Raw genomic sequence first — 25903 nt, 5'->3', positions numbered from 1 at the left:
TTGTAAGAGAGGAAAAACAACGGTGGGAGATTGAAAGGAATGGCTTGAAGCAAATAGAGATAGCCATTCTGCCAAACCATGAGAAAGGTCCCGTAAGCCACTTGTGTAGGTCATTTTGAACAGTATGAAGGATAGGTTGGAATTTTTTGGTGTATAAATCTTTCAAACTGGTGGGGATTTGAATACCAAGATATTTTATAGATTCGGGTTCCAAGCAGAATGGGAAGTTTTGTTTACAATGCGATACCAATGTATGTGGGAGAGAAACGTTTAGGGCTTTTGATTTGTAAAAATGTATTTTCAAATTTGATAGCGTATGAAAAAGTGAGAAGTCTTAGGAATAGAGGTAATGGGGTCTGAGAGAAGAGCAAGACATCGTCAGCATATGCTGCAACTTTATATGTTTTGTTGGGTTATGTGAAGACCTTTTATATCCGGGTTGTCCCTGAGCTTGCGGAGAAGGGGTTCCATGGTGAGTAAGAAGATCAAGGGCGATAGAGGACATCCCTGACGAGTTCCGTTGGAGATGGAGAAGGCGCTCGACAGATGACCGTTAATCCTGAGTTTGGCATGCGGGAGACGAATAGAGAACCATTATCATCTGCAGTAGGTGTTGTGGTATGCTCACAGCCCGTAGTACTGCCAAGCATGTACTCCTAACTAAAAAAAAAAAAGTACCTTCTACTGCTCTCTGCCTCCTCCAAATCTCCAAATTGTCTTTTTTTTTTTTCTGCTGTGATATGATTTCCTGTTTGATGGTGGCTATGTTCTTCCTCGTGGTCCCATTGTTTGTAAAAGTGTAGTCACCCTCTCTTGCTAGCTTATAGGATGGCTTAAGCCCCATACACACTATCAGATTTTCTGCTGAGTTTTTCCTTCAGATTTACCAAAACCATGTAGTAGAAGGGTCTGCCTAATTGCATACAAATTGAAACTCCTAAGGTTTGACCTCATATTATATGGTTTTGGTAAATCTGAAGGAAAAACTCAGCAGAAAATCTGATAGTGTGTATGGGGCTTAATGGACTATGTAATTTGTAGTGTCCATATAGCAGTACATATAACCACAGCTAATGTGCACTGTTCATTCCAAATAAATGGATGTGAGATAGAAAAAGTTACAAGGAGGCAGAAAAACACAGTAAGAAACAATTTTATGAAAAATACATTACAGGGCCATTAACTAGTGGATGTTTATGCATTATTTTTGGAAAATAAAGATATTGACTTAGTGTCAAATTAATAATGCATTAAATGGTTTTCTTTATATTTATAAGACAAATATTAGATTTATTTTTCTAGAGAAGAATGTTCATTTTTTGAAGGGTAGACAATTGGACTGTATGCTACATTTGAACCCTATACACTGTGTGCTAGTTATAAAGATTTACCAAAATACAGCACATTTACTGTAACTTTAACACAAAAAAGCACATTCTTTGTATAAAGCTGTGAAACACTGCCATATTTGAGTGTTAATGCTATATTGGCTCTCTTTCAGTATCAAGAGAGGGCAATTGAACTGGAAAGAGAGAAAGACCTTCTTAAGGAACACTATGAAAACCTTCTAAAAAGGTGAGAAGAGAAATCCTTGTAAGCCGAGGTACACTGACAGCGGGAATGAAATTGTGCGAGTTCGGCTGAACTCCCACAATTTCATTCCTGCATGTAAGTCCCGACTTCGGGGGTGATTTCAGAGACATCTGTGCGGGTTTCTGCACAGATGTCTATTGAAATTGCACTCCGAAGTCTCCAAGAGTAGTACAGAAACTACTTTTGGGAATCGGTGAGCCGCCGCAAATGTGGCATTGCACCAATATGGACGGTGCCATTGCTGGCAATACTAGTCAATTTGGCATGCAATTTGACATGTCAAATCGCATGCCAAATCGCTGCAACGTGAACCAGGGCTAAGCAGAATGAGGAAACATGGGAAGAAATAAAAATCAGTAACCAGCTGCTTTCATTTATTTACAGTTCTCTGGACTTAGAGCGGGTGAACTCCTCGAAAGTGGCAGAAGAAGAGTTAAAAGGACTTATTACAAAACTGGAGGCACAAATTAAATGCTACGAATCTGACCTGACAAACAGCAAGGAACAATTACAGCATGCAAGAGGCAAGTTTTATTAAAGTGACAAAAAAAAATCTATAGCCTCCTTTAAATTAAAATTTCCAAATTCCTTTTGTGATCTGACTTTTTGTTCAAGGGTGGCTAGGTTTGTTCTCCATGCATCCACTGTATGTAGGAACATAGCCACCCTCTCTTGCTCACTTCCAAGATGGACTATAGGATGTATAGTGTGCATAGAGCAGTGCGTATTATCGCAAGTAATGTACACTGCTTGTTGCAAACAAATGGAAGAGAGAGGGAGAAGTTTGTGAGCTCATGGAGAATGTTACAAGAATGTAGAAAAACAGAGTAGGAAATAATTTCATGAAAAATAGATTACAGGGCCATTAAAGTAACAGTCAATTCAAACTTTTTTATAAAATATAGTAAATGCTAACTACACTAGCAACTGTGTGTTATTATTTAATTTTTTTCTTTTCATTTGTCAGACCAAAGCGAGCAGCTTAAACAAGACATTTCCAGGCTACAGTGCCAGCTGTTAGAAAAAATGCAAGAAATCCACAATTTTCAGGATAAAATATCAGTCCTTTCATCTTCATCTACTGCCAGAGAAGCATCTTGTGAGCAGGATATGACACTGCAGAAACCACAGGTAAAAATGAATGAAGAGCATAGATTAAGTTCTGAGTCAGAGTGGGCCGACTTAGGGAAATCAGCAAATAGTGCTTATTGCACCAGTAAATCCACTGGATGGATCTGCCAGTTTTGAAAAAGTATTCTTTTTAGCCTTAATAAAAAAGTGCTACTGACTAGAGATATCAGTCTGGCACACCAGGTATATAGGTTCCTGATATATTGATAACTCATGTGGCTGTCAGCAAAATAAATTGTTTTTCAGAAGGAAGGAATTAGAGAAACAGCATAGGCCTCACTCTTCTAAAAACTCCAACCATATAAACTTCTAGTGTTACCAGAGAGCAGATAGTAGATGCCGCTATGTCATACTACATACCTTTGAATTAGGCTGCCCATACGTTGATCGAAATGCTGGACTGGCCAAATTTCGATCAGTGTGTGACTTCCTCTGCTTGAAAGAAGATTATTTAATGGACTTCTGTAGGTAGTGGCGGGCTCCTGAAGAGCACGCGCTATGTGTTTTCAAAATGTAACTTTACCCAAACTACAGTTTGGTTTGGGTCTATTTGCCTAAATTTGACTTCTGTGTCAGTCTGACTGGACTGTGAGATGTTCAGCCTGGCCACAGGGGGGGCGCTGTCTCTGGTGGCAGGAATGGAACTATGGTCTGGTTGGGCGTTTAATTTACTCTCTCTCGGAGTTAGGGCAGTGGGATTGGCCCTCTCGCTGTGCCTTCTGGGAGAGGGTATTTAAGATGCAGACGTCACGTGGTTCGGAGTTCCGGTCCAGTATGATGTGCTGATTACATGGTCCTGGTCCTCCTGACCAGCCCCCAGGAAGGCTATGGCCTGGGGTGCGGTTCCACCCGACTTTGATGCCTCGGGGCTGGCTAGCCCAAGGCTAGGGAACTAAGGAAGGATTACAAGGTGATGGGTGCTGTCTCCAGTTCGGGAGAGACCCATTGAACTTTGAGCATTCCAGGGGAGGACTCTTTAGAAGAACACCACGTACGGGTTGGTTTTCTTAACAAGAGCCTGGAAGGGCTGAAGTAACTGAGAGAATCCAGTCTTGTGGATATTGCCAAGCAGGCTAAAAGATCCAGGTATCCTACAAGTGTTCTACAGCTTAGTTTCCCTACGTGTTCTGCAACAACGTCAGTGATAAAGACTTTGTTCCTGAGTAAACACCTGGTTGGTTGCTAGGCCTTGTGAGAGAGGGACTGTCCAATCTGAGTGTTCATCCAGCTGCAAATGGCTATTCTCTGGATGCAGTCAAAGTAAGCAAGTTCTTTAACATTTTTGGACTTTGACATTGAGAGTACCTGAACCTTCCCTTTCCAACCTTCTCATCCCAAGTTGAAAGACTGTTCAATGGTTTGAGTTTTTGCAAATAAAATCCATTCAAGTGGATCTATTGTCAGTCACAAGTTACTGGGCCATCTACCTCGGGAAATCCCCTAGACATGAAACAAGGAGAACGAAAGGTAACGGTAAGCCCAAAAATAACCAGCAGCTCCTTCGGGGGGTTAGTGCTACATGTAAAAGAGATATGTTGGAAATTTTCCAATAATCAGTTTATTCTGATACCAATGGGTGCTGCTGTCAGAATCCAATTTCCCGGCAGAGGAAGATTTCCTCCATCCACCTTGTATGTCTAGATGGAGGAATCTGTTAATTCTGTGGCCACTGGGCTGAATGAAAAAAAGTCTGTGTATGACTAGCCTTAGTCATTTGTGCTATTGGCAATACTCAGTTACATATTAGAGAATACACAGGCCCCTCCACTAGCATCCCAAAATGCATTGCCCTGTGCTTGAGCAATTGATCAGCATGCCTTGGCATTGTCACACAGGATGCAGAAAGGGGAAAGCATACATGAGCTTATGCAAATATCCACAATGAGATTGTTGGTATCTGCTTTGACACTAGAAGACTCTGAGCTAAGCTAGAGGGGCAGATTCAAAAGTTAAATTATGACCTGAGGTAATATAACCTACTCTGTAGCAAAGTTATTACATTATGTGGCTGGGTTTATCTATAGGTACACTCTAAAATAGCAATGCCCAAATATTGGGCCTACAAGACAGTTAGGGCTCATTAGTTGCTGTAAACTGGCTTCTGCAACGAGAAGGCCCAGCATTCAGGGCTGTAGCCAGAAATTAGGGAATGCTGATTATAGAGTGGCATGTGCTGAAAGGTCATTCTACTATCCAGTGATATCTTACACAATGATGCCTGTATAGTCCAGGCTGTGACATAAGTAGTGGCTAAGGGCGGCACAGTGGTGTAGTGGTTAGCACTCTCACCTAGTGAAATCTTGGGTTATGTATACTAACAGCCTAATTTTTTGATTTCTTGAAATTAACCAATATTTCAAAAGATGGAATTAGCAAATGAATCCCCTTCTACTTTCTTACATCTCCTTCTTGGAGGAACAAAGGTGAATTGTTGCACAGAGTTGGTGTCTTTCAGGGTAAAGAGTGGTAATGCCTTTTCCAAGGCTTTTCCACACACTAAAAAAGATGATTCAAATAAAAAAATAAAAATGTTTTAGTTAATATGAACCCAGCAAGCAGGAGCTTGGAAGTGGCTTGAGCAACCTCTTGACAAAGTATATTAGCAGATTTTAATTATTTGATCACCCCTTGTGAAACTTCACTGTAATGTGACCTATGTTGTACGATCATTACATATTCTTGAAGTAATAGCGAAATCCTGACTGCATATTCACCTGATCTAGACTCACATACCAGAAGACTATTGGATATTAAAGAAAATGTTCAGTGAAAAAGAGGATTTGTGGAATACATACAGAGAGGGAAAGAGACAGGCAGAAGAAGAGGATAGGAGCCAAATACAAACTGCGATGGGGGAAAGCAGAAGATGCAGAGATCTCAGAATGGAGGTGCAGGAAGAGGAGAGAAGAAAGCCAGAACAAGAGACACAGAGGAAACTCCTGGAGATGGATGCTGCTCATGCTGAGACTATTTTAGAACTTGAGAAAACTCAGGAAATGCTCATTTTGCAGCATCAGATTAATAAAGATTATCAGGTAAGTGGAAAATCTGAGACATTTTAAAATAAATACACTATAACATTGCCTCTCATTAAACACTGGTTGGCAAAATGCTAAATTTCTAAGACTTTAAAAAGAAAAATTGAGTACTGTCTGTGATACTTTTTTTTCTTCCACTAACATACAATTTTTCAGGACAAGCTTTCAGGGTATGTCCTCTTCTTTAAGATCCAAGCAGTACTGATTCACAAAAGTTTTAGCAGAATGTTAAAACAAAAAAAAAAAACACAATCTGAGAGAAAGGAAAAAAAGAAAAGCAAACACTTACAAATCAATGTATATGGCAATGGTAATAAAGCTAGCAGCAGAGTTAGAGAGATAAGAGGGAGAGCTATAGACTGGGGGTGGACAGTCACAGAGGGGGTAGTAAAACTGTAATATAATGGGTAAAGAAACCAATATCTAGATTTAGGCTGTTATTTTTTGTGTTAAAAAGAAGTATCATTCTTAGTTCAAATGTTTTCCTTTCCTGGATAGTTCTGAAATTCCCTTTAAGAACTAAGACATTGATGTCTTCTATAGTGTGGTCTGCTTGTGAGAAGTGATGTCCCACAGTTGTGCAGAAACTGTCTTTATGTTCCTTGATGGTATGTCTGTGAAAATTCATCCTCGTTTGCAACTTCTGTCCTGTTTCACCAACATAAGATCCTTTGCTGCACCTTTTGCATTGGATGAGGTACTCAACATTACTGGAGGTACAGCTGTAGGTTCCCATGATATTGAAGGTCCCATTTGTGGTGGATAGATCTAGTTGCACAGTTTGCAGCCTTTTTTTATTGCAGGGTTTGCTTCCATTATTTGTGACAACAAAATCAGAGTGAAGTTTCCTGCTGATTAGTTTGTGTCTGAGGTTGGGTGTTTGTCTGAAAGCCAATATTGGGGGTCGTGGGACAATCGCCTCAAGTAAGACTTTAAATAAACTTTAAAACTCCTGTTCACTTAAAACTTCCTTTCACTTCTGCAGCGGATTGCTTTTCACAAAGAAGTACAGATGCGACTGATAGGTGCTCAGGAGGCAATATTGTTGCCTCCTGAATGCCTGTTTTTTTTTTGGTTTGTTTTTTAAGCCACCAGTGGATCTACAGGTAGCATTATATATCTCTGTGTGGCTGCTTTTGCAGATTGGGGGGGGGGGGGGGGGTCCTGCATCACGCATGTGGCATTGTATACCTCTGTGAAAAGAAGAATCAGAAGTACGATTTTACGACCCATCAAACACAAGTGTAAACTAGGCCTAATAGTAACATATACCTGACAGCAGTATCAGGGTATTAAAACATATGCTAAGCAAGTTGTTTTTATCAGGAAACGTTCCTGACCATTACACCAACATCTAAACCTCAAGATTGTTTGTAATCTAAAAATATTTATGTTCATAATCACCATTATGTCCTTCAGTTTACCAACATCATCACATGCCATGATTCTATACCTTTCATTTAGTGCAGGATTCTCCAAACTTTGGAATCAAAGGGCCGGATTACTGCCCTCCGAACTTTAGGAGGGCAGGACTGTGAGAAGTTGTAGGAGTTGAAAATACCCTGGCATCAGTGGGAGTAAACAATACCATAGGCTTGTTGGTCAGTGGCAGCAATGGTGTCAGAGTGAGGAATAGTGCCCCATCACTGGTGTCAGTGGGAAAATTAGTTCCTCATTTCTGGTGTCAGTGGGAGGAATACTACTCTATTGAATAGTGCCCTAAAGGCCAGATAAAGGCAGGCAAAGGGCCACATTCTGCCTACGGGCCACAGTTCGGAGACCTCTGATCTAGTGCATAGTAACAATCTTAGTGAATACAAGGGTCCACTTGCAAGCCATAGCTTCCACCATGTGCATGTCTTTCATGTGCCCCAGGTCACTGGAGGACACAATAGTGATGTAGGGGTCAGCAACAGGGATCATGACCATGGCACCCTGAGGGAGACACGCTGTCCAATACACCTTGAAGTTTCTGATAGCCGTTTGATCTGGAGCTCTTCAAGAGAGTGAAGATTTAACACACACACACACACACTTAACGAAATCTGATCTGATACTATATGCTATAATTTCTGCAGGAAAAAAAGTAATTTAAAATCACTCGCAGCTATAATGAATTGTCGGCTCCCCGTAATACAGAAAACAAAGCGAGGGGTTCCCCCAAATTCAATTACCAGGCCCTTCAGGTCTGGTATGGATATTAAGGGGAACCCTGCGTCAATTTTTTTTTTTAAATGACGTGGAGTTCCCCCTAAATTTTTTATCAATCACTTTCAATGACTGTTCTCTGTATTATGAGGAGCCGACAATTCATTATAGCCGTGGGTGATTTTAAATTACTTTTTCTCCTGCAGAAATTACACTTTGTGCAGGGACAGTTTTAAGCATGGGAAACATGCGCCCCTTTACAGGCATACTATAGACACCTCCCAGGTACGAAATTTAAAGGAATATTACACTTTTATTGTTTCACTTTAAGCATTATTAAAATCACTGCTCCCGAAAAAACTGAAGTTTTTAAAACTTTTTTTTGCATTGATACATGTCTCCTGGGGCAGGACCCAGGTCCCCAAACACTTTTTAGGACAATAACTTGCATATTAGCCTTTAAAATTAGCACTTTAGATTTCTCCCATAGACATGTACAGGGTGTTCTGCGGCTTTTCGAATTTGCCACAAACACCCCAAATTGTTCACTGTTTTCTGAACAGGCAAACAGGCAATGTTCGAATCGAACTCGAAGCTCATCCCTATACACTGCATGAAAATGTAGACAGCAATGCTTTCAAATGAGGCATGTTCATACATACAAGTAAAAACTACAAAAAAGTTTTCTTTTGACTCTTTAGCTGTGCTTTCATGCTCTTTCATGGTGAGATTAAAGAACAAGTTTGAGATCAATAAATATAAAGTTGTTTTTCTGTTGTTTTCTTCTATATCACCGTATGATTTTTCCACCAATTATCAGGAAGAGCTGAAGTCAGTGAAACTTAGAACAGAATGTGAAAGTCGTGAAAGAGAAGAACGTGAGCACCACTATGAGGCCAGACTGCTTAAACGCAACTCCAGAATCCAGATGCTGGAAGGTATTGAATCCAAATTAAATTTTTTCATTTCTATGAGTTGACTCAATTTAGGAAACAAAAATTAGAACTAAAACTGAGTTTTTGTTCATAGTAACCAATGGGGTTTCACTTTTTTATTTAAGGAAAAATAAAATACAAATTCTAATTGGCTGCCATGTGCTACAACTTCTATTTTGTTCTCATTATTTCTTTCATTATTTTCATTATTTAACTCCTGTTTCTGTTAATAGTGTGACAGAAGCGGGTGCCAGACCCCTGCCCTTCTCACCAACTCATGACAAAGAACTGGCCATTCTCACACTGCACTGTCACTTGCGTAACAATGCCACTCTCAGCTGCACCCTGCACAAAGATTTTCCAACTTGCGGGACCACAATCTAAGTGCCAGCACCCTCAGAGTGATTTTCACTAGGCTATGTTAATAAAACAATTAACCCTTTAGCTACCACCACTGCTTTATAACAGAGAGGCAGAGACACATAATCTTAGCAATACCAATTATGATTTTAGAATAAACATCTGTAACACACACTGTCACCACAGACAGGTGTGTTCTGCGATTTATTGTATACCATAGCACTCTTCAAGAGACAGGGATTCGTTTAGCTTGCATTAAAAGCTTCAGGACAAGGTTAACACTTGTTCAAATTATGGTTTAACTACTTGACGGCCAGCTGTCGTCATAATACGGCAGCAGGTTGGCGCTCCTGAGCGAATTGCGGTAGCTCTATGCTGGCCACCTGCAATCGCTCCTCAGAGAGCCAGAACGGGGATCTGTCAATGTAAACAGACAGATCTCTGTTCTGACAAGCAAGTAGAGAGTGATCTGTTGTTTCTAGTGATTAGGAACAGCGGTCTCACTCTACTCCCAGACAGACCATCCCCCATACAGTAAGAAATACCTGCCAGGGAACACACTTAACCCCTTGATCGCCCCTAGTATTAACCCTTTCCCCACCAGTGACATTTATACAGTAATCATGGCTATTTTTAGCTCTGATCGCTGTATAGATGTCAATGGTCCCAAAAAATTGGCAAAAGTGTTCGATCTGTCCTGCCCACAATGTCGCAGTCCTGCTAAAAATCGCTGATCATCACCATTACTAGTAAAATAAAAATGAATAATAAAAATGCCAGAACTATATTGCCTATTTTGTAGAAATTTTTTTGCACAAACCAATCAATATACACTTATTGCATTTTTTTTTTTTACCAAAAATATGTAGAATACATATTGGCCTAAACTGATGACAAAAATGTGTTTAAAAAAAATAAATAAAAAATTGCATATGTATTATAGCAAAAAGTAAAAAATATTGTTTTTTTTTTTTAAATTGTTGGTCTTTTTGGGTTTATATTATTTAACAATAAAAATGCAGAGGTGATTAATTACCACAAAAAGAAAGGTCATTAAGGGGGCAAATCCTTGCAGTCCTTAACCACTTCAGCCCCGGAAGGATTTACCCCCTTCCTGACCAGAGCACTTTTTGTGATTTGGCACTACGTCGCTTTAACTGACAATTACGCGGTCGTGCAACGTGGCTTCCAAACAAAATTGACGTCCTTTTTTTCCACAAATAGAGCATTCTTTTGGTGGTATTTGTTCACCCCTGCGGTTTTTATTTTTTGCACTATAAACAAAAAAAGAGCGACAATTTTGAAAAAAACACATTATTTTTTACTTTTTTTTTATAATCCAAGTTTTTATTGATTTTTATAACAAACAAAAAGATCGAAAACAATATATCATTTCCATCTTCTCATTTGTATATAACATCTCTTATCTTCCCCCCTACCCCCAAAAAAAATCCTCACTTATTCAATCTCTGATACATGGAGCTCCCATTTTATCAATTTTTCCATAAACTCCTCCTTTCTATTTTGTACCATATATTTCCATCTTTTAGCCTCCTTTATCCTATCCACTTCTTTTTTCCATTCTGTCAAGGTTGGTCGTTTAGTCTTTCTCCATAGTCTCGCTATTAATAGTTTTGCCGCATTTAATAGGTGGGGTCTTATACCCTCTTTGTATATTCTAACTGATGTCATTGTCCCATGGAATAGAAAGTTTAGGGGTGTTGGTTCAATTCTACCAGGGGTTACCTTCTCTACCCACGGGGCGATTTACTGCCAGAAGCCCTTGATCAAAGGGCATGACCACCATATATGTAGAGGGGTGCCCCTCTGCCCACACCCTCTCCAGCAATTAGCGACTACTGTTGGATAGATTTGTGCCATTTTCACTGGAGTTCGATACCACCTAGTCGGAAATTTATAGGACATTTCTTGAATTTGTGCCCTTATAGATGTCTTATATGTAGATTCAATAAGATTCCTAGCTTGGTTTGGTGTGAAACTGCAATTTAGTTCCTGTTCCCATTCTCTAATATAATATGTTTTTCTTAGTCCCGAGTACTAGTGTATGCATTTGTGATAATAAATGGCCGGCCCTGACTATCTTCACACATCTTGATTCGAATATAGTCAGCGTGTTTGTAGACCTTATCATAGCTTTAATTTTATTATAAAAAACTACCATTTGGTGATACCTCCATTCGGCCTTGGTCTTGGTCCTAACTTCTGTACTAGTACTTCTAGTGGCAATAATGTACCATAAGGTGCAAAATTGCCCCAGGATGTATCTCCATCCTTCCCCCATGGGCCCATTGATCCCTCATCTTCCCCCGGTATAAACCATAGGAACCCTTCCAACTGGGCCAGGGGGGATACCCATGGGGCATATTCTCCTAATTGATTAAGTTTGTCCCAGATTTTTAATGTATTTTGGGTTAATTGTGACGTCCATTTTGAGAGCCCTCGATTTAACTTCGGAATCCAGGGTAGTCCTGTCAGTTTCCTTCCTGACATTTTTTGTTCTAATCTTATCCAAATTTTATTGTGTTGGTCATGATGCCAGTTTAGAATATGAACTAGGGCCATTCCCCTGTAGTATGACCTAACATCCGGTAGTCCCATACCACCTTCCGACCTCCCTGTGCATATAATTTGATATACAAGTCTTGGTTGTTTATTATTCCAAACGAAAGAAACAAATGCCCTCTTTATATTTTAAAAAAAAACTCTGTGGAAGTTGAATTGGCACTGTATATAAAGTATAAATTATTTTGGGAAGTATGTTCATTTTTATTGCATTCACCCTTCTGAACCAGATTAGAAGCTGTCCTTTCCATCTATTCAGTTCCTCTATTACCCCTTCCATTAAGTTTTTATAGTTCAAATCATACAAGAGCTTAAGGTCTGCTGAAATATGTATTCCCAAATACTTCAAAGATTTTTTGTTCCATACAAAGGGGTAAGAGTTTTGCAAAATCCTGGTCATATAAGGGGGCACGCGACTTGGCAAGATAACCACTTTTCAAAGTTAATCTTAAAATTGGATATTGCTCCAAACTTCTACCATTAATGCTGTGAAAGAGGTCTGTGGTGAAGACAGATAGAACAATAAGTCATCCACATATGCCGATGCCTTATGTTCTTGTGTCCCTATAAATGTCCCTCTTATGTCTGCATTCCTTCTTATTTTACATAAGAAGGGTTCTAATATTATATCAAACAGTAGTGGGGACAGGGGACACCTTTGTCTCGTTCCATTATGTATCTGAAAGTGTTTTGACAAGGTACCGTTTACTTTGACTCTGGCACTTAGGGCTGAATATAATGCCAATATCCAGCCCATCATACGCTCCCCCACCCTCATTAATGTCAAGACTTCAGTCATAAACCTCAGTTCACCTTGTCAAATGCCTTTTCGGCGTCCATTGAAATTATTACTTTAGATGTCTTATCCGGTCCGTTTTCCATCCATGAAAGTATATTTAAGGCCCTTATAGTATTGTCTCTGGCCTCCTGGCCCTTCATGAAGCCTGTTTGATCAGGGTGGACTAGTCCTACGACATGGTCTTGTAGCCTCTGTGCCAAGATCTTTGCTAGTACTTTGGTATCTGAGTTCAAAAGGGATATTGGTCTATAATTGGAACAATATTGAGGGTCTTTCCCAGCTTTTGGGAGCATTGTAATATAGGCCAATAATGCTTCGGAGGGTAATGGATTTGATAGGTTAATTGCGATAAAATAATTACACATTGGAGCACACACGACCGACGCAAATCTCTTATAATATAAGTTTGTAAAACCATCTGGCCCTGGGCTTTTTCCCATTGCCAAGTTCGCTATTACTCCATTCACCTCTTCAACCGTAATTGGCATATTTATTTCCTCGGTTATTTCCATCGATAGCGATGGTAGTCCTGAAGACGTGATGTAATCTTTAATCTCACTCGCTCGTTGTTCCTCGAGGGTGCTCGGTATGCTAGACTGAATATTGTACAGAGATTCATAAAATCTTTGAAACTCTGTCGCTATGGCTTGGGTTTCCATAATTTTCCTATTTTGTATTATTAAGTTGTGAACGTGCCTGGATTCCTGTTGTTTTTTAAGCTGTCTAGCTAACAGGCGTCCACCCTTATTACCCTGCTCATAGAACCGATGCGCATAAAATCTGGCCTTATTCTGAATTTTACGGTCCATATGTTTTGTCAATCTTTCTCGTAAAATTGTCAATCTTTCAACATCTACTGAATCTAGAGATCTTTTATGTTTTATCTCTAAATTATTAATTTCTTCCAACAAATCTGTGATTTCTTTCTGTTTTTCTTTTTTAATCCTGGACCATAAAGCTATCAGGTCTCCTCTACTCACCGATTTGTGGGCTTCCCACACCACCTGTTCAGAGGTTTCTCTGGGGACATTCAGTTCAAAATATGTTTTCATTTTAATTGTTATCACTTCGATTATATGGCTGTCGTCCAGCAAATTCTAATTTAACCGCCATGTTCGCTCTAGGTGGTCTTTTGAAACTGAGTTTATGGTCATAGTTATGGGAGCGTGATCTGAGATTGTTATCGACTCTATTGTCCATTATCTGATCCTTTCCAAGTAGAACTGGTCCACTAGAAAGAAATCTAAACGAGAGTACATGTTATGTGCTCTGGAATAGTAACTGTATTTTTTACTTTATGCTATAATAAATATACCCCATAAATATATAAAAAAAACTTTTTTTTTGCTCAGTTTAGGCCGATACGTATTCTTCTACATATTTTTGTTAAAAAAATCGCAATAAGCGTTTATTGACTGGTTTGCGCAAAAGTTATAGCATCTACAAAATAGGGGATAGCTTTATAGCATTTTTATTAATATTTTCTTTTTTTACTAGTAATGGCGGTGATCAGCGATCTTTTTCATGACTGCGACATTATGGCAGGCACATCGGACAATTTTGATACATTTTTGGTACCATTGGCATTAATACAGCGATCAATGCTATAAAATTGCATTGATTACTGTAAAAATGTCACTGGCAGTGAAGGGATTAACCACTAGGGGGCAGGGAGGGGTTAAGTGTGTCCTAGGGGAGTGTTTCTAACTGTCTGGGGGATGGGCTGTGTGTGACGTGACACTGATCTCTGCTCCCGATGACAGGGAGCAGACGATCAGTGTCCTGTCATTAGGCAGAATGGGGAGATGCTGTTTACATCGGCATCTCCCCGTTCTTGAGCTCCATGACACGATCCGCGCCTATCTAGTCTGCGGGTCCCGCAGGCACGGTCACGGAGCACGCGGCAGGAATTTCAAAGTAACATATGGGCACGTTACTTTGTCCAGCCTTGCAATTCTGCCGACGTATATATGCCGACAGTGGTCGGCAAGTAGTTAAGTGATTAATATTAAAAAGGTCAAATGGTGCAAATAAAATGATCACAGAAAAATGGATGTTACAAAGAAATAAAGAAATAATACAGCAACAGAGAAAGAAAGGTTGAGAAGGAAGAACAATTGCAGTGTCCTTGGTTTTATTAGAGTTCAGTCGATGAGCCAGGTATTATCAGTTTTCAAACTTGAGAAATGTTCCTGCTTTGATGGTACATGAGAACTGTCAATGGTCTTGGCATTTCCATTTTTTCTGGGATCAAAGTTGACAAAGGCTATCTGACCAATTAAGCATTTCATTTCATGTCCAGGGATACTAAGCACAGGGTAAATCAGATAAACTTGTCACCCAGGAGGTATCTGACTGCTATCTTCCCTTCTGTAGGTGCTAGCTTAGTCGTGTATGACCTTGATTTGTTCAGTGCCATATTCCCCATTCAAATACCGTATTTATCGGCGTGTAACATGCATCGGCGTATAACACACACCTTAACGTTAAGAGGGAAGTTTCAGGGAAAAAAAAATTAAAATAAGGGTCAGTGCTCTGCATCCTCACCAGTGCCCATCAATGCAGCCTGATCTATGGCTATCTGCAGCCTCTAATATGCCCATGATTGCAGCCTGTTTAGTGCCCATCTGCAGCCTCTAATGTGCCCATGATTGCAGCCTGTTTAGTGCCCATCTGCAGCCTCTAACGTGCCCATCGGCAGCCTCTAACTTACCCATTATTGCAGCCTGTTTAGTGCCCATCTGCAACCTCTAACATGCCCATCTGCAGCCGCGCCAGTGCTGGATAACACAGATCCTCGATCTCCTGTGTATCCAACGCTCAGTCACTCACAGTCCCGCCCGGCTCACATGATGGACAGAACAGTGGTCCAATGCCGGGCCAGGGGGGTGGGACTGTGTGTGACTGGGTGCCGGATAGACAGGAGATTGCGGCTGTGTGTAATCCAGCGGCGCTCGTCCCCTCCTTCCACTCCGAGGCAGCAAGGATCGGCGTATAACAGGCACACACATGTTCCCCCTGATTTTCAGGGGGAAAAAATGTGCGTGTTATATGCCAATAAATCCAGTATATACTTATTATTATTATTATTATACAGGTTTTATATAGCACCAACAGTTTGCGCAGCGCTTTACAACATGAGGGCAGACATTACAGTTACATTACAATTTGGTACAAGAGGAATCTGCTCATTAGAGCTTACAATCCAAAAAAGAAGGGTCAATTGATACAAAAAGTAATAGCTGTGGGGGGATGAGCTGATGGAGGAAGTAAAACAGTGTTAGTTAGAAGCAGGATAGGCTTCTTTGAAGAGAAGGGTTTTTAGGGATCATCTAAAGATGGATAGATTAGGGGACCGTCGGACAGATTGGGGTATTATTAATGTGTCATGTTCCTTATGATTTTATGAATTGTGTATGAATTTGTTCAGTTTTGAATTGGGCAGAGGTCTCTGAAAAGTCACTTTGTGGTCCTAAATGCCTTTTACGATCGCAATTGGTTATGGGTAGACCCTTTAAAGGCATGCTATGTATTCTTAATGGATGTAAATCTGCAAGCCTGATGTATTCTGTAAAGCATATCAAATGTATTTCTAAATGCAATGAATACAATTATTTGAATTGGACTTGGGATCGGCCTCCAGCTATCCCTTTTTTTCCTTTTTTTTTCAAGCCTTTGGTGCGCTGCGTGAAAACAAATCACCAAAGTGAACCAAAATATTGCATGTGAACACAGACATAAAGTGCACAAGGGTGTGTCTTTGATCCACTTCTAAAGAATAATGACCCCTCCCTGGCCCCCTGGGGCACAAGACTTCTGCAGGGGCAAGTCATACTCTGGTCCACCTAGCCAAATGGCTTGGTGGACCCTGCTCCTCATGATCAGCTGAAGCTGATCAACAAGTACTGGGTGGTTGGCTCTCTCGAAGAGAGACTCCCCAAAGCAGGGGAGGACAGAACCTGATGGCCTCCCAATAGACTTCAGGGTAGGCCCCAAAGACCCACACCCTACCATTTATGAGTAAAGGAAAAAGACACATATAAAAAATATTTTATAAGGGCCTCCAGCAATCCCATATAGAGCAGAACTGACTTGGAGAGGGAGGGACAGTACTCTGAGTCAATCAGGTGTCCTGCATTTTTTTTTAAAGAAACAGGCTCACACAAAGAGAGATCTGATGATCAATCAGTTAGTTGCTGTTCCTTCACTGTGCAATCATAGGTTGGGAGCAGAGAAGGGACCTAGAGGCAGAGAGAAAAGTCAGGTCAACAGCCTAGCTGGTCTGTCTGGCAGGCCTATGTTAATGTCAAGATTGATTGAACACTTACATTTATTTATTTCAACTGTCAATTTAGCATTTTTTTTCTGGAGTGTGCATAAATCTTGTCCATATCATCTCACCTGTGTTCATTGCCGATAAACCTGATTAGCTCTTCAAAGTGGCCATACTGTAGATAGTTGAATTCATAAATAAGTCCCTCATTTTGTATGCCTCTGATACATTGTTCTTTTTCAGCTCAGCTAAAGGACATTGCATATGGCACAATTCCCTACAGACTTAATGTTGAAGATTCCACCTCTGCTGAAGTTGATACTTCCCCACCTCCCTCTCTACAACGTGGAGAAACACTGTTTGAGATTCATATTGGAGGGATTTGTTTCTCACCGCTTGGAATGAGGGTTGTAGATGACCCTCAGCCCGTCACCTTCTGTATCTATTCCCTCTATGACTTTGAGACACATGCAACCCCTGTTGTGACTGGAATCCAGCCACAATTTAACTTTACCTCTCGCTATGCTGTAACCCCAGATCCAGAATTTCTGTGCTACTTAAGGGTGGGTACCGTGACAGTGGAGCTTTATCAAGTCATAGGTGGGGAGCACAATGAGTTGGCAAGAGGACGACTAAGGTTGGACACAGCTCTACAGAGTACAGACAGAGTCCATGGCACCATAATTATGACAGGTAAAATATTTATGCATTGTAGTACAATCTGTTTTCTACTGCCTTGGCTGCCAAAAGCAGTATGTTTTTTTTACTTTTCATGGTAGTTACCTATTTAGCTGTTCATGATTTCTGAGGCCATATGTTTTCCATATATTTATCAATATATATCTACAGTCCCTCAAATGCTTTAGGATTCATGCATACAGGCTGCACTGGGGTCGAACAGTGTACAAAGCCTGCATAATGACAATCTCAGGACCTGTTGGTTGCATGCATCCATTGATATGCATTAGAAGAGGCAGTTGTACAGGGATGTGTTTCAAAGGATTCCAAAAAACACTGGCTTCCACACTGACATGTCCTTCACAGTTAGGGTGTTGTATGCAAACCCCAGCACACAACCACAAAGACCTCTTCTAATGCATCTCAGTGGGCGGTTGTACGCAGCGGCATCGGGTCCGTCCTGGGAATGTCATTATGCAGGTTCTGCATGCTGTATGGCCCCTGTACAGGCATATGCATGAAGCCATAGTGGGGATAATCAAGAATATTGTTCTAGTGGCAGGACTAGACAGCTGACAGCATAAATTGTCTGTAAATGCCTCTTACCTTAACATTTGTTCCTGAAGCATGGTCCGGAGCCCTCTCAAACAGTACAGTGGTGACTATGCATAGCTTGAGGCTTCTATACCCCATGGGAAATGCACAGGCCTGCTTAGATGTCAATTGTGTCTAGGTAATTTTACTATTGGTATAAGGACCATTTCTAATCCTCCCCACCAGGAAGTGGAGAGATCAAAGGGAGAGGGGTGACTCCTGGATGCTGCACATCTAAGGTAACCTGCAAGCGTGGATAGAGCCCCATGGGCACCAATTCTAGCACTTCTCTGTAAATCTAAAGTGGTAACCTGTAAAGGCTTTTAAAGCATTGCTTATGGATAGTAAAATTTACATGCACGGGCGTGTGCAATTTTAATAGGTGACATGTTTGGTATCTATTTACTTGGCGTAACATCTTTTATATTTTACAAAAAGATTGGGTTATTTATTGTGTATTGTTTGCATTAAAATTGTAAAATCTACCAATTTATTCTTTAGGGATTCTGCTTTAAAGTAAATATATAATGTTTGGGGGTAAGTTATTTTCTAGCCAAAAAAATGATTGTTAGATGTGAACAAAAATGTCTGGAAAAAGCCTGGTCTTCAAGTGGTTAATATAATATTAATATACAAATAACACAATGAGAGCAAATGAAAGCATATAGCAACTCAACAACAGAGGGTAGGTGCTGTGAAGGGGTAGCACAGCAAGCATGGCATAAACATACAACATAGAGAATTAGTACTCCTGTCCCATATTTTATTTCCTATAGCCAATGGCTCCTGCTGCTGATTCTCTGTCCTGTGAGGAGAAAGAGAGCAGAGAGAGCTGCTGCTCTTGGGCACAGCACTGGATCGAGATCGGCTCAGGTAAGTATAAGGGGGGCTGGGGGAGATGCAGAAAATGCATCAAGGTCAAAAAACTTTAAGCCTTTAGAACAGGGGTCTCAAAGTACCAGCCTGAGCGGTTACAATTGGCCTGCAGGACTGGTCCACCAGGATACTGATACATTTCCTGGTAAGCCATTATACTTATATAACAGCCGCCACAGCCGCCTACTTATGATGTTTTTTTTTCTTCCTGGTGGACTCGGAAAAAGTCAGGGCTAGCTGACTTCAGCAACGTCACATGATGTCCACCGCTGTTGCTTCTGGGAGTTGTAGTACACACTCAAGCTCTCTGCAACCGGTGGGTGGAGTCTGGAGAGCACTGAGTGCAGCCAGCCTGGTGAAATGAAACAAAGATGTGCAGTCAGGACCTGACGAGACAAGTAGAACCTTGATGCACAACCTCACTGGAAGCATTGACACGGTGGCCAATAAGAACTGTTTAATGTAGAGAAGATAATTCCGAGGTCTCCTCATATCCTTAGGTCTCTGTTCTCTGGAAGTTGATAAAGCCACCAAATCGTACCAGAGAAGCAGATTGTCCACCTTATCTCAGATGGTCTATCTTTAGGCTTTCACATTCCCTCCTTGTCTGACACCCCCAGCTGACCCCCACATGATCTTCCCATCTATCTCCCCCCCTATACACCTCATTTATCCTGCCCCAGTGCCCATCCAGTAACCTCAAAATAGCCCCCAACACTGGGAGCAGCCCAAGTGCCCATGGCCTGTGAATCCTGCTGGGAGCTGGCTGTGGACCTGTGGATCTTGCTGGCCGCTGACCTGTGGGGTCCTGCTGGCCGCTGACCTGTGGGGTCCTGATGGCCACAGACCTGTGGGGTCCTGATGGCCGCAGACCTGTGGGGTCCTGATGGCCGCTGACTTGTGGGGTCATGCTGGTCGCTGACCTGTGGGGTCCCACAGCAGGACCCCCAGGTCAGTGGCCAGCAGGACCCACAGGTCCGCAGCCAGCTCCCAGCAGGACCCACACGTCTGCAGCCAGCTCCTAGCAGAAGCCACAGGTGAATCCTGCTGGGAGCTGGCTACGCACCTCTGGCTTCTGCTGGCCGCTGACCTGTGGGATCCTACTGGCCCCTGTCCAATGACCTGTGGGTCCTGCTGGCCATGGCCTACAGGCCAGCAGGACCCATAGGTCAGTGGCCAGCAGGACCCACAGGTCCACAGTCAGCTCCCAGCAGGACCCACAAGCTGGCCGCTGACCTGTGGGTCCTGCTGGCTTCTGCAGAGCAAACACTGCCATGCATCTGGCAGTAAGCAGTAACTGGTAACAAGCAGTAACTACCACAGTATATACTAGTTTAATGTTGTTTTTGAAGCTTAAAAGTTTGCATGTGGCCCCCATGAGATATGAAAACTTGTCCTGTGGCCCTCAGGTAATTTGATTTTGAGACCCCTGCTTTAGAAACACTAACACATGGCTCCAGCAGTGAAAGGTTAACGTTTCTGTTGTCAGCTGTCTGTTCTTTCTATAGGTTTGGTGATTTTTTTTTTGTTTCCCCAAATGTTTGCATTAACCTAATAATACATTTCCTATTTTTTTCTTTTCTTTTAGACTGTTTTAATATGATATTATAAGATCTTTTGATATGTACGCTTTGAGGTTTTTGTACCCTTACTACAATGGTAATAAAAAAAATCCAAAAAACAAACCCTGGCAATATATCCCTGCTTGGGGAATTCAGCATTTCATGGCTGTTGTCCAAATCTAAGAACTCCTGAAACACTATAGGGCTTTGTTCTGCTGTTTTCCTTTTATATTTGAGGGATCGGTTGTATCCAATATTGTGCACTATACTGTGGGATTGTTCTTAATACTGTAGACCTCCTTCACCAGGAGGCTGTATACTGTTTCCAGTGTATGGACCCCATTTCCATAAATAAAAATATCAAAAAATTAGAAACATTCACAACTATGCACAGAATAAATTATAAAATGCTATAATAAATTCTACAACTAAGGCATATTGCAGATGTATGAACTGTCTGGTTCCCCTCATTTTTTTTTACTCTTAGTATGTGTTAAAAACACAATTGTTTCTTTATTGGACTTACAACGGAGGGTAAGTAATTGTTATCACTGTACAATAAGAAGAAGAAAAAGTACATAAAAATACTGTTGAAGCCAAACCTGAAAAAAAAACTGTTAAAAGATTATGAACAATATTGCTTTCCCTAGATGCCAACGGGGAAAATATGGGAGAGCTTGACTACTGGTTGCGGCTGCATGGACCCATGTCGCAGGCTCAGTGTCTGCAAAAGCAAAGAAGTAAAGCTAAGGTTTACTTATCTTCTCACAGAAACACTGGGCTAAGAAAGGTGAGAATCACAATAGTGACAAAGAGAAACATGGTAAACTGATAAAAATAAACTAAAAATATTGATTATTGTTGCCTGCAGTTAATTAGCACTGACATAAATGACTTATACTTTTGTTATTCTCTATTTTCCAGGCTTGGGCACCTCAGTTAAACAGTGGAAATCAGAATGCATTGATCATCCATATCTGGGGCTGCAGAAGTCTAAAAACAAGCACTCTGGGGCATCAGCCAAGTCCATATATAGTATATCGCTTTTATCATTACCCAGACCACTCCAGCAATATCATACCCTGTAGCAATAACCCCCAGTTTGGGAATGAAGCTGTCTACCCTGTTCACTTAACAAATGACCTAGAGTGCTATCTGCAGAAAGAGTGTCTCTATATTTATGTGTTTGATGATGAAGAGACCCAGCCAGGAGGTTACCTGGGAAAGGCAGAAGTGTCTCTGCACAGCCTGGCACAAGGTGCCAGTATTCAAGGTAAGAAGTTCTAAGTTACATAATTTGGTTGAAAAAAAGACACAAGTCAATCTAGTTACACCAATAGAAAACAAAAAAACAAACAAAAAACTCCATATTAAAAATCCTATACCCACAGCTGAGGGCAAAGAAAACACAATAAACTATGATATACCGGTAATTCTCTCCAATGGGTTAAAACTATTTCTTCCTGAGACACATTCCCTGGGTCAATTACCCCTGTTGTTATTACCTATAAATGTTAGTATCCAATTATATGTTGTGCTTTTATGAATGCATCAGCACTTTTTTTAAAACAATCTGCTGTCCTGGCCAGAACTAATTCTTGAGAGAATCTATAATGCCGCGTGCACATGATAGGAATTCTCGTGGGAAAAAGCTATTATGTTTTTTTTTGCCGACGGAATTCCACTCAAACTTGGCTTGCATACACACGGTCACACAAAAGTTTGCTAAATTTTCGACCGTCAAGAACGCGGTGACACTAAGACGAGACAAGAAAATTAAGTTCAATGCTTCCGAGCATGCGTCAAATTGTTTCCGAGCATGCGTAGGAATTTTGCGCGTTGGAATTGCTACAGACGATCGGAAACTCCGATCAAAACTTTTTCCGTCAGAAAAATTGAAAACATACTCTCAAACTCTCAAAAATTTCCGAAGGAGCATACACATGATCACATTTTCAGACGAAAAGCTCTCATCTGTCTTTTGCTGGCTGAATTGCCCATCGTGTGTACGCGGCATTACACATTTTCACAGCTCTCACTGTGTAGAAGACTTTCCGTATGTGGAGGCTAAATCAGACATGAAGAGTACCCCCTTGTCCTCTGTAATGACCTGAAAGTGAATACCTCAACACCAAGTTCACTATATGGACCACTTATGAATTTATATGATCATATCCCACCCCGCCCAATGGCATTGCTTGTTAATATGATCAGCATTTATGCAAACAAAGCTTTCAAACATTAACATGCTCTATTTCTGGCCTATTCCTTTTTTAAAGGTGATTTTGCACTTATAAACCCATATGGTAAATGTGCAGGGACAGTACAGTTAAGTATGGAATGGAAATTTCCTTATCATGCTCCAGGAAAGAGTCTTTTGGATTCAGTCGCTGGTGTTCAAATGATTCAGAAAAAAATTCAAGAGGTTCCATTTTCAGAGGTAAGAGAATCAATGTACAATATCAATATATACAGTTTAAGATTTTTTATGTATGTAGTCAATAGATATGACACCTCAGCCAGAGATTTCATTTTTAGTTTGAATAGGTTCCAGATCAGCCATTCTCAACCAGGGTTCCATGGAACTCTTGGGTTCATCCAGTGTTTGCTAAGGGTTCCTTGAGCTGTGGCTGATTGACCACACATTTAATGGTGTCTGCATAGACTGACTGACATAAGTATATACTGTATACCAGGGGTGCCCAACCGCTGGCCCACAGCACCCTCCGATGTGACCCGCCATGTCTTGGTCTGAGATGGCGGATCGGCAAGCCCAAATTGCGGGTTCCCGACCCGCTATTTCTCAGAGCATTAGCACGGAGAATGCAGCTGCCAATAGAGGAAGCAGAGCCAATGCCTTACTGTACATCGCCGGCTCCTTCACAGGCGGAGTGATACCAAAAGTACTCCGCCTGTGACAGGAAGCATCGGCTCTGCTCTCTACTGCAGCTGCATGCTTTTGTCACAATTATGCTCAGGAGTGGCGGGTCGGGACACAGGAACCTGCGATCTGGGACAGCAGCCACCAGTACCAGCCACCAGTATCAGTACCAGCCAGCTGTACCAACCAACAGTACCAGTACCAACCAGAAGTACCCGCCAGCAGTACCAGTACCCACCATCCGTACCAGTCATCAGTACCAGTTAGAAGTATAAACCAGCAGTACTAGTACCCACCAGCAGTACTAGCCAGCAGTACCAGTCAGCAGTACCAGTACCAGCCAACAGTACCCACCAGCAGTACCAGCACCTGTCAGCAGTACACACCGGCAGTACCAGCCAGCTGAAGGAATCCTGAGGACTGCAGTACTAGCCAGTAGTACCAGTCATCAGTACCAGTACCTGCCAGAAGTACCCACCAGCAATACCAGTACCCACCATCCATACCAGTCATCAGTACCAGCCAGCAGTATAAACCAGCAGTATCAGTACCAGCCAGAAGTACCCGCCAGCAGTACCAGTACACACAATCCGAACCAGTCATCAGTACCAGCCAGCAGTATAAACCAGCAGTACCAGTACCAGCCAGCAGTACCTGCCAGCAGTACCAGTACCAGCCAGCAGTACCAGTACCCGCCAGCAGTACCAGTCATCAGTACCAGTACCCACCAGCAGTACCCACCAGCAGTACCAGTACCAGCCAGCAGTACTAGCCAGCAGTACTAGTCAGCAGTACCTGTACCAGCCAACAGTACTCGCCAGCAGTACCAGCACCTGTCAGCAGTACCCACCGGCAGTACCAGACAGCTGCAGGAATCCTGAGGAAGAAGTGAAGATTGAGGTCAGTTGAGGAGCAGGTAAACCGCTGTGCATCAGTGTGAAAGCAGCCTTAGACCCCTTTCACATAATCGGTCCGATCGGGTCCGCCTGTCTGTTTTTCAGGTGGACTCAAATGGACTCTCCATTCACCTCTATAGAGTGGCAGATGTAAACGGACTTGTGTCCGTTTACACCTGCCTATCTGCAATCCGATCTCCCTAAAAAAAAACAGAGGTGGATCTGTCCCCTTCTACCTGGGCGGATTGGAGGGCCCCTCAAGGTAGAGCGGGTTGCATCCGTGTCTACTCTAAATATGCAGAGTGGACACAGACCTGCCATCCCACTGTGGCCTGCGACCGGTTATCAAGTTGATAAAGTGGCCTCGTCTGGAAGTGGTGATATCAGGATCGTTGTCCCTTACTTGTTTGGAGAGTTCCTTGGTCTTGATTGCAGTGTTTGGTTAGTGGTGCCTCTTGTTTAGGTGTCGCAGCCTCTAAGGGAGTACCATTTGTGATCAGCTGTGATGTAATCGCGGCTGATACGCGGTAAACAGCTATGCCCAATGGCTGTTCACCCCTCTCTGTACTAAGAAAGCCAGAAGACCTTGATAAAATAAACTTTTCTTATTAGGATAAAGACATCCATCACCTAAGGACACTAGCAAAAAAACAGACTTGCTGGGAGTAGAAGAGGTTATATAGGGTATGTCCCTGCAGCTTTCTTTTTGCCTGTCTCCAATCGCCTGGAGGTAGTCACATACAACCAGTGGTTAAAGACCAAACATCCAGTGTCCTGTACTGTGCAACAAGGAAAATTGCAAGGCTAGCAATGGGTTATTCCTAGAGATTGCAATTATAGCATGTAATTTCTTGTGTGATTTTAAAAGATTTACATAAATATATATAACACAAATATCACTTATCAGGGAAAATCGCACGGCAAGCAATTGCCTAAAGAGGACCTAAGCAGATCAAGGCCATCCAAATCCCGTAAAGCTGAAGAAGATCTGCATAGAGATGTTTGCTCTAATAAAAGGGGAAGAAGAGATGGTCACATAACTGATGTACATCAGAAACACATAAAACAGGACTTTAATCTATCTGAACACCAAAGTGATGAGATGGACATGACTGTACAGGTGGGTATGCAGGAATTTAATATCATTTATGCCACAGATTGGCTTGTGCATTTTTATGTGCATTATCAGTAATCGTGCATTTTCATGTAACATGCATGCATCCATGCATCTAAAAACATTAAATGCACATAAATGCATCGCACAGATGTGAACTAGCACCACGTAAAGCAATAGAGTTCATTTACTAAAGGAAAAAAGGCTGTGCAATTTGCATGTAAAGTTGCACGAATTTTTTCCAGTAAATGTTGTAAATCTCTGCTGATTTCCACCATCCAGGGCCGTCTTTAATATAGATTGGACCCTGGGCAAAATTTTTCTTGCCCCCCCCCCCATGCAATTTCCCTCTCCACCTACTCTGAGACATAAAATAAATAGCAGCTAGACTTAAAATCAGTTTTCTGTATCAGATCAGGCAGCAATTGCGATTGGTTGCCAG

At 41.6% G+C, this 25903-nt stretch overlaps 1 protein-coding gene across 1 annotated transcript in view; it reads left to right on the top strand.

Moving 5' to 3' along the window:
* The window catches only part of RPGRIP1 (RPGR interacting protein 1), a 98544-nt gene that overhangs the window by 16154 nt on the left and 56487 nt on the right, over positions 1–25903 (top strand). Inside the window, exons 11-20 of the mRNA XM_077466874.1 lie at positions 1502–1575; positions 1978–2117; positions 2561–2724; positions 5448–5759; positions 8731–8848; positions 17104–17553; positions 21221–21360; positions 21495–21843; positions 22850–23010; positions 25255–25467. Of these exons, the coding sequence (XP_077323000.1) occupies positions 1502–1575; positions 1978–2117; positions 2561–2724; positions 5448–5759; positions 8731–8848; positions 17104–17553; positions 21221–21360; positions 21495–21843; positions 22850–23010; positions 25255–25467 (2121 nt within the window). The remainder of the gene's footprint in view (positions 1–1501; positions 1576–1977; positions 2118–2560; positions 2725–5447; positions 5760–8730; positions 8849–17103; positions 17554–21220; positions 21361–21494; positions 21844–22849; positions 23011–25254; positions 25468–25903) is intronic.

This window comes from Lithobates pipiens, unplaced genomic scaffold, assembly GCF_037356315.1.
Source record: "Lithobates pipiens isolate NorthernLeopardFrog02 unplaced genomic scaffold, aLitPip1_a1.2 Scaffold_4, whole genome shotgun sequence".
Lineage (NCBI taxonomy): Eukaryota > Metazoa > Chordata > Amphibia > Anura > Ranidae > Lithobates > Lithobates pipiens.
This window is presented reverse-complemented; position numbering and strand designations above follow the sequence as displayed.